At 30.7% G+C, this 8,393-nt stretch overlaps 1 protein-coding gene across 2 annotated transcripts; it reads left to right on the top strand.

The window, feature by feature from the left end:
* The first annotated feature begins 2,946 nt into the window (after positions 1 to 2,946).
* Positions 2,947 to 8,009, top strand: LOC109206528 (transcription factor bHLH68-like). 2 transcript variants are annotated; one of them, XM_019369353.1, is made up of 7 exons: positions 2,947 to 3,461; positions 4,149 to 4,470; positions 4,857 to 4,931; positions 5,241 to 5,306; positions 5,858 to 5,923; positions 6,813 to 6,875; positions 7,503 to 8,009. In XM_019369353.1, the coding sequence occupies exons 1-7, from the start codon at positions 3,262 to 3,264 to the stop codon at positions 7,632 to 7,634; spliced, it is 924 nt and encodes a 307-aa protein (XP_019224898.1). In that variant the 5' UTR covers positions 2,947 to 3,261; the 3' UTR covers positions 7,635 to 8,009. The 2 variants fall into 2 exon arrangements, with proteins under 2 accessions (XP_019224898.1, XP_019224897.1); XM_019369352.1 differs by having other exon boundaries at positions 5,235 to 5,306.
* The last annotated feature ends 384 nt before the right edge of the window (positions 8,010 to 8,393 follow it).

Below are 8,393 nucleotides of genomic sequence, written 5' to 3'. Positions count from 1 at the left end.
ATTCTTATGAAATTGATTTTATTAAACCTTCCTACATATATTTAGTAAGTACTCAATAGTCCAAATTTTTTTAATTTTAAAATCTTAAATATTAAAAATTAGCATAGAAGGTATTGTAGTCAGTTATTGCAGTTGTGTCCTTTCCCTATGAGTTCTTCCGTTTAGTATTTTAGGGCTACTTTGGTATATTAATATTGTATTTATGCTTTTATAATAGTATAGGCTCTCTTTTTTCTAAAGGAATTTGGACAATATAATTATCTCAAATTAAATTAGTAATAGGACATTATAATACGTTTTCAAATTAAATTAGTAATAGAAATTTTTAAGAAGCATATCCTAAAAGTAAAAGGATTACATGACTAGAGATATTTACTTGATCAATTTTATATGAATTAGACAGCCCAAAAGTAATTATACAAATAGGATTCCTAACGTGTAGTATTATGTCCTAAAACTAATAGGATTATAAGGCTAATATCTAGAATTCCGATAATGGTCTTTTATTATGAGTTATTATACTTAATATTATAAGGTTATTTTTATAAACCGACAAGTTACGTTACTTATTATTAGGACATGACATTAGCTTTGAGTCACGATGTAATTTTTAAGAATTTTTTATTTACTTACTATATTTCAAAATACATGAAAATAGAAATAAGTGAATATAGATTAATCTCGGTATGTGCATTGTGTATGTACCCATCAATAATTATTTAATGCTGAAAACTCACGTAAATTTTGCATTAATAACATGTTTTATTTATGAGGTGAAAAGTAAATAAAATTTTCTGTAAATGTTAAATGTTGATTCTATTTAAATACTTAAAGATAGAAAAAATCATGAAGATCAAACAACAAATAAAATAAAATAATTTTAAAATTAATTTTAATTAAAATCCACATAAAATGAAACTATAACTTTTATGAAGGAACTATATTTTGTTCAAAGTAAAAAAAAATATTCCTTAAATCTCTAATATAAATAAAGAAGGTAAAATATATATACTATTATTAGTTTTTAAAACGTTGAGTCAAAGTGGACTCTTGAGTTTATAATCTTTCGATATTTTTAACTCCAAATTTTTTCAAAGCCTTTCCATACGTATTTAGACCATTCTCTCTTTAAGTTCTTCCAATACAAGGTTAAATTTAATGTTTTATTTAAGAATTCTTACATAGTCCAATAAGGAAAGATTTAATAACAACAATTTAGTTAATTTTAAAGTCCTGAATATTAACATGTAGTATTATATCCTAAAACTAATAGGATTATATGGCTAATATCTAGCTAGAATTCCGGTTGTGTCCTTTTATTATGAGTTATTATACTTAATATTATAGGGTCATCTTTGTAAACCGACATTGTATTCATGCTTTTATAATAATATAGATATAGATTATCAAGGGCAGCAACTGAGAAAAGTACAAAAGGCCCGGTATATATACGAGTCAATTACTCAAATGGTCACTCAAGTATCCCAAATTATTTTCTAAAGTCACTTTTCTTTCGTTTGTAACAACAAAGTCACTAAACTAGTCACTTTGTTGTTACAAACGAAAGAAAAGTAACTTCAGGAGATAACTTGGGATAATTGAGTGACCATTTGAGTATTTGACTCGTATATATACATGTTACTTTCGTTTACTTCTACTACCTTCGTGAAATTAATCCATCCACTTTTACCCACAAGTAAACGTCAAAATGACTATGTAAAAGTTAACTGTCTTACCCGAGTAAGATGTAGGAGTGGGCGTTCGGGCAGTTCGGATTGAATTTAAAATTTCAGTTTGGATTTTTGGGTTTTGGATTGAAGAAACGACAATCCAAATCCAATCCAAATAAGCTCGGATTGGATCGGATTTTTTAAGTTCGGTTTCGGATTAATCGGTTTGGATATTTTGGATTTTCGGTTTTGAGCTTATAAGTTAAGATGTTTCTTCTTTTTACAAAAAATGAATATCCAAATGAAGTACTCATGTTAAATTGCCCGAAAAGTTACTCATTCTCACCGCAATCATCCAAATAAAGTATTCAAGTAATGAAATTATTATAAAGGGAATGCAACAAAGACATTAATACGCCTGATAAGAAATAGCAATAGTAAAACCATATCCAAATAGAAAATATTCGGATAGTAACTTAGTAGTTAATATTGAATATATGAGATAATATCTAATGGGTAGGATATCGAACTTATTACTACTTACATATGGATGATGGACTAAATATAAAGTATAAAAATTTCGGATTTTCGGATATCCAAAAATCCGAAGTACCAAATCCAATATTTAATCCGAAATCCAAAGTTTTAAAAAATTAAATCCAAAATTCAATCCGTCCGAAAGTCCAAACCAAAATTTAAAAAATTCGGATTTCAGTTTGAATTTCGGAGTTTGCCCAAACTATGACCACCTAGTAAGATGAAATGTACCACTAGCAGTTTACTCGAACAATAAAATTTGTCTCAACGTGTTAGTTACTTGGACGTTAGAAAGTAACCTCTCAAAACAGGGAAAATAGACATCATTACTAGACTATATATAAATATGAACAAAAATTAAAGTACGCAGCAGATATTGATAACGTGTAATTTCATTACTTGTGAAAGCTCCACGTAAAAAATCTGATAGTAATTTTTTTTTTTTACATAATCAAGTTAATAGTTGATCGGTTAGTATACTTGGGAAAAGAGAATGCTCTCCTTTAGATGATAATGTATAATATGATATGACCTAGCTATGAAGGCAGCTCGATATATGTATAGCTAGTTAGAGAAAATAAACAATCCCAAAGTTACCATACCCCAAATCAAGGAATTAAAACCCCACGAGCATTTGTTTTTTAATGGCCTGAAAACACTCCCCTACCAGCCTTTTCTTGCCCCCACTTTACAATAAAGTTAAAGCAAGAAATTTTTCAAAATAAAGAAGAATAAGTACACATATAATTGAACGATCGATGGAAGAGCTAGAGCTATATAGAGAGGAAAACAAAAAAATAAAACCCTCAAAGCTAGTCAACCCCACAAGTAAGAAATATTACTAAGTAAATATTTGAAAGGGACATATTGGTTTCTTCTACCTCTTCGAGAAAAGCAAATAGAGACCTAAAAGCTTCAACAATGTTTCGTTTTGGTGCTCACACAAGGAAAGAAGACAGACAAAGCTAGCTAAAAAGAAAGAAAGATAGGATTTTTTTTCCCTTGAATATTAAGATGGTTTTATTTCTCTAGAATAATCTTTAGTAGGTAACTGATGGCTGGAAACCCTACAAATAACTGGTGGAGTATGATGATGAACGGAAGCATCATGCATCCCAATCATGAATCTCAGCAGTTTTCTTCTTCGTCGTCGTCGTCGTCGTCGTCTCAGCATTTTTATGGATCTTCTAATTTTTTGGCTGATATTAATATTCCAAGCCAAGATTTCCCTCGCTCATGGAGCCAGTTACTTCTGTAAATCTTCTTATCTCTTTTGGCTTTTCTTGGTTGTTATAGCCAGTTTAATTTGTGTACAACAATAACAACCCCAGTGAAATTAGGTCTGGGGAGGGTGTGTGTAGACATACCTTACCCCTACCTTGTGACGGTAGAGAGACAACCAGTTTAATTTGTGTAGAGGGTTTAAATTTGTTATCCTAAACATTTGTAGTCTTTGTATTTACCATGTTATTTGTTATCAAACTTCAAAGACAAAAAGTTTTGCAGCGTGATTTAAAGATTCTTTCTTTGCCAATTACTTTTGAATTTCCAAAAAACTTCCATGGTATGAGTTTTGAGTTTCGCATCTTATAGATCGATATAGACATCATGAAAACCAGTTGTTACTGATACTTTCTTTTCGTTTGCTTCTATGACCAGAGCTTAGAGAAGGACGAGATAAGAGGACCCTATGAAGAATGTTGTAAAAGATCCATAATAGAATCCCGACCACACGGCCAAATAAATTATCTTCGTGTATAACGACCCTAATTTACCTAGTAGAAAAGATTGAAAAATCATCATCACAACCTCCCTAACTATTTCTGTTATATTTGATTTTACGTGGATTAATTATGTGTTAATCCAAGTCATGAGTGTGGTGTTTTGACTTGGTGAAACTTTAATTTTTTCCTTCTTATTTTGTCCCTATTTAAATTGCAGGTCTGGATTATCTGGTGAACAAGAAAAGTCTGGTATGAGTCATTTTCATCAGTATAAGAAGCTGCAGGAGAAGTGGGAAGAAGTCCAAAGTTTGAATTCCATCAATCCATCATCTTCTTGTTTTAGGGTTCCTGTTGTTGATGTAAAACCACAAGTAGTGGGCCAAGTATTGTACAGTAATTACCAAGATTTTCCAGCAGCTTCATCACCAGCTAACTCTTGTGTTACCACAAATTTAAGCCATGATATTTTGAATTTTTCTGGTAATAAAATTACCAGTAAGGTGGAAGCCAAGCATCAACATCCAGATCATTCATCTGAGGTAAGAAAAGAAAGGGTATCGATCTTTAAATAAATAGCCGGTTAAATTCACTGTTTGCTTTATATAATACTATAAACAATAATATCACTATATTCGGTTTAAACAGTTGGGTGAAGTGGTAATTTGGGTTATTTCTTAAAAAAGAGAGAGGTGAAAAGTGGATTTTTTTCATCTTTATCTTTGCATAAAGTCAATGTACATAGGTAGCATTCCAAAAGGAAAAGTTATGATAAATGCCAAAATACTGCCAAACGAATTAATCATAATAAAAGGTGATTAATTCACGGGTATTTACTCACTTTGCTAGTCGTCACTATTTTCTCTTTTTAGTTCCCATATGTTTAGCCTAATCTATTTTTTATTTTTTTTATTTTTAACTTTGAAAGTGTAACAGCACAAGCAGTGGAGGGGTAACTAAGAAGGCTAGAGTTCAGCATTCCTCAGCTCAACCATCTCTCAAAGTAATATAATTCTCTATTAATTCCTTATTCCTCCATTAATCTTTAATTCTAATTCACTGTAATTAGATATTTTGTTAAACAAGTCTCTTGCACCTGCTGATCGAACAAGTCACTGAAAAGCTATATTGCTCAGACTCTCCAAATGTGTTACTGTATTCGTGTCGGATTCTCCAAAGATGCTGGAGAATTCGACATGCACCTGTCACATTTTTAAAAAGTCCTAACAACGTTTAGCTGAAAACTATGCATCAATAATACATGGAGTCCTCATTAATATGTAGTTTAATTTGTTTATATTTGAAGCTGCAGGTAAGAAAAGAGAAGCTAGGGGATAGGATAACAGCACTCCACCAACTTGTTTCTCCATTTGGAAAGGTAAACTAAATTAAACTTATTCTTGTACAATCTCTTAATTTTTGTTGTACATTAATTTAGTTGTTGTTGGTTTTGTAAAAGATAGGGTAGCAAAAATATTAAAAAGATTGATTGAAAATGTCTCTTAATAATTTTACTAAGCATAACAAAGTTTTAAATAACCAACTTAAAAAACATAATTAATCTGCAGAATAAATATTCAAATTCAAAAACCTAAACTATCTCAACTAACTTATCCAATTAAATTTAAATTTAAACAAGGACTCCTCCTACGATTAAACTACTTTTTATTGTATAGTAAATCAAATATCAGCAGTAACAAATACAAAATCCAACAGTATAGTAGTGCTGACAGTTTATGATAAAACCCATAAAAGGAGATTACAGAAACAGATTTTAATCTATTTCACTTTTGCTTTAATATATATATACCCATAAAGACTTGTCTTTAAAGTTATCTGCCGAAGAAAGAAGATCTGACTAAAAAAAGAAATTAAAGAGAATGAATTTGGGTTAATGCTAAGGCATGGAATATGTTTACTCTTTTGCAGACTGATACTGCCTCCGTCTTGTCAGAAGCTATTGGCTACATCAGATTCCTTCAGGGTCAAATTCAGGTCTCTCTTCTCTCCCATTTTTTAACCTACTTACATATATAATTTTTTTTTTTTTTTTTTGCGACGCGATGTATGACGCCCAGACATACATGCCCTCGGTCTAATGTCTTCGCTAACTTGCGTTTAAAGACTCGATGATTCATTTGATCCGCAATTCACACAAAATATCGCATTGTGTTATGTTCTTTATTGATGCGAAAGCCAAGATATCAGTTCCCAAAGAGTCCTTTATTTCAACATATAAATTTAATGCGCCTTTCCAATTATTCTTAAAGAGAAGGAAAAAATATACTCCCTCCGGTCCAAAATAAGTGATTTTTTGGCTTTTTTCTTGTGGTCCAAAATAAGTGATTTTTCCAGATTTCAAGAATGAATTAATTATTTTTTTCCAACATTGTCCTTGAAGTAAATGGTGTTGGAATATGTGTTAGGAGTGTTTATCTGAGATAGTAAAGGTTAATATGGCCAATTCCATTGCTAATTAATGCTAAAAGGTGAATTTCTTAATTTGTGTGAAAACATCTAAAAAATTACTTATTTTGGACCGGAGAAAGTATCTATGGAACTACTTCCTCTATTTTATTTTAGAGTATTTTCCTTGTCAGTTTGTTCCTCAAAGAAAAATACATTTGTATTTAAAAAAATTCTTAATTTTAAACTTCTTATTTTACTATTTAATGCGCTTGTGTAGCCATAAAATATCGTGATGCATATGATCACAAGTTCTTAGGATACTTTCAGCATGAACTAAAAGTCTTTTTGTATTCTCAATTTTACATTTAATCAAATATCGTTCTATAAAATGAAATAAAAGGTATATATAGTTTCTTTTTGTTTCAACAGCTTTTTTGGTTAAAATTTCTTTTTATCTCGTGCACAACATATGCAGGCATTGAGCTCTCCATACATGGGCAATGTAGCAGGAAGCATGGGTCACACTCACCAACAATCTGTGAGTGTGTGTATATATATATATATCTCATGAGTTGTTCTTTTCTTCACATTTTCCAATAAACGACCAAGATTCCCTCGTCTTTCACATCCATCATACACGTGCATGTGACTAATCATAGTAGTGGATTATTAATTGATTAATTATGAAAAATAACAAATTTATTCAAGAAAAAATAGTTGTTTACTCCCCAAATAAGAATTTGATCATGGCTGCTTTATTGGATCCCTCGCCAAAAAAGCAAGCTTTGAGATGCTTTCATTAGTATCAAAAATTCCTTTTCAAAAAGAAGTTGTCCTATAAGGTGCAAAAGTTGCCAACTTTATGAAAAACAATTATTGAAGTTTTTGAACCACATGATCTTTTAAAAAGACTTACTACGGTATTATTCTGCTCAAGAAACGAGTGATGAAATTTTTTAAATGAGTCCCTTTATTCATATAGAAGTAATAATAATTTGGCTAGTAATAACAACAATTATCAAATACGTATTGTTTGTGGTATGGTAATATTTACAGTTATTAACAAAAAAAAAACAATTATCAAATAGCTTCATTTTTTTGTCGGCAACTATTAAATCTCCTTCAATTTTTCATAGTTATATGATTTTTAAAATAAATTTTGTAGGATTCTCAGCATAGAGTCAAGGATTTGAGGAGTAGAGGACTGTGCTTGGTTCCTATATCTTGCACACAACATGTTGGAAATGACACTGTTGGCGATTATTGGGCTCCAGCACTAGGTGGAGGATATTTATAAGATCAAATAATTATATTGTTCGGACTCTCTAAAATATTTTCGCGAAGAGATCAGACACGCACCTGACGATAATTTAAAGAGTGCGAACAACATAAATCACAAGCCAAATTAACGTTAATGATGATGAAGTGATGTATGATGTAATATATGATATACCATCAGAAGCAGTCACTCTCAATATATGCTGCTGAAGTCAGGGCTGACTGTTGCTGATGATATACATTTTGCATTTCTAGGTAAGTGTGTAGGAACAATGACATGGTGGTATTTTATGGTCAATATGATCATTTTATTTCATGAATAATTATAAACAGTATAAGCTAGTTGTATATGTATCAATTGCTAGGATAAAGAATATTGAACTTTCTTTTTCAAGCAACAGTGTTAAACCTACTATTTTTGAGTTCCATACAGCTTCCAAGCTAACCTACGCAAGTATGTAAGGGGTCGTTTAGTAGGGTGTATAATAATAATGTTGAATAAGGTGTATTAGTAACGTACGGAGTAGTCTAGTAGCGATGCAAAGATTATTTCTTATCCACTGTTTGGTGTGATGTATTAAAAGTTAAAATACATTGCAGAAGTTTTAAGAAAATTAGTTGTTTACAAAAGTATATTCTTTAGTTTTAAGGGACTTTAAGTACAAATTTATCTTTAACCATGCTAATACATGCATTAAGGTGTTGTTTGATAGAAGGTATTAGAAAAAATAATGCAAGCATTAGCTGTGCATTACTAATATCTTGTTTGCTATATTTT

Source organism: Nicotiana attenuata, unplaced genomic scaffold, assembly GCF_001879085.1.
Source record: "Nicotiana attenuata strain UT unplaced genomic scaffold, NIATTr2, whole genome shotgun sequence".
Lineage (NCBI taxonomy): Eukaryota > Viridiplantae > Streptophyta > Magnoliopsida > Solanales > Solanaceae > Nicotiana > Nicotiana attenuata.
The sequence above is the reverse complement of the archived record's forward strand: the minus strand, read 5'-3'. Positions and strand labels throughout refer to the sequence as shown.

Excerpts from the sequence above, each read along its gene's own strand:
- LOC109206528 (XM_019369352.1), top strand. The coding sequence starts at position 3,262 with ATGGCTGGAAACCCTACAAATAACTGGTGGAGTATGATGATGAACGGA. Across the intron at positions 3,462-4,148 it reads TCATGGAGCCAGTTACTTCT|GTCTGGATTATCTGGTGAAC; the intron begins GTAAATCTTCTT and ends TTTAAATTGCAG. Across the intron at positions 4,932-5,234 it reads CAGCTCAACCATCTCTCAAA|CTGCAGGTAAGAAAAGAGAA; the intron begins GTAATATAATTC and ends TTATATTTGAAG.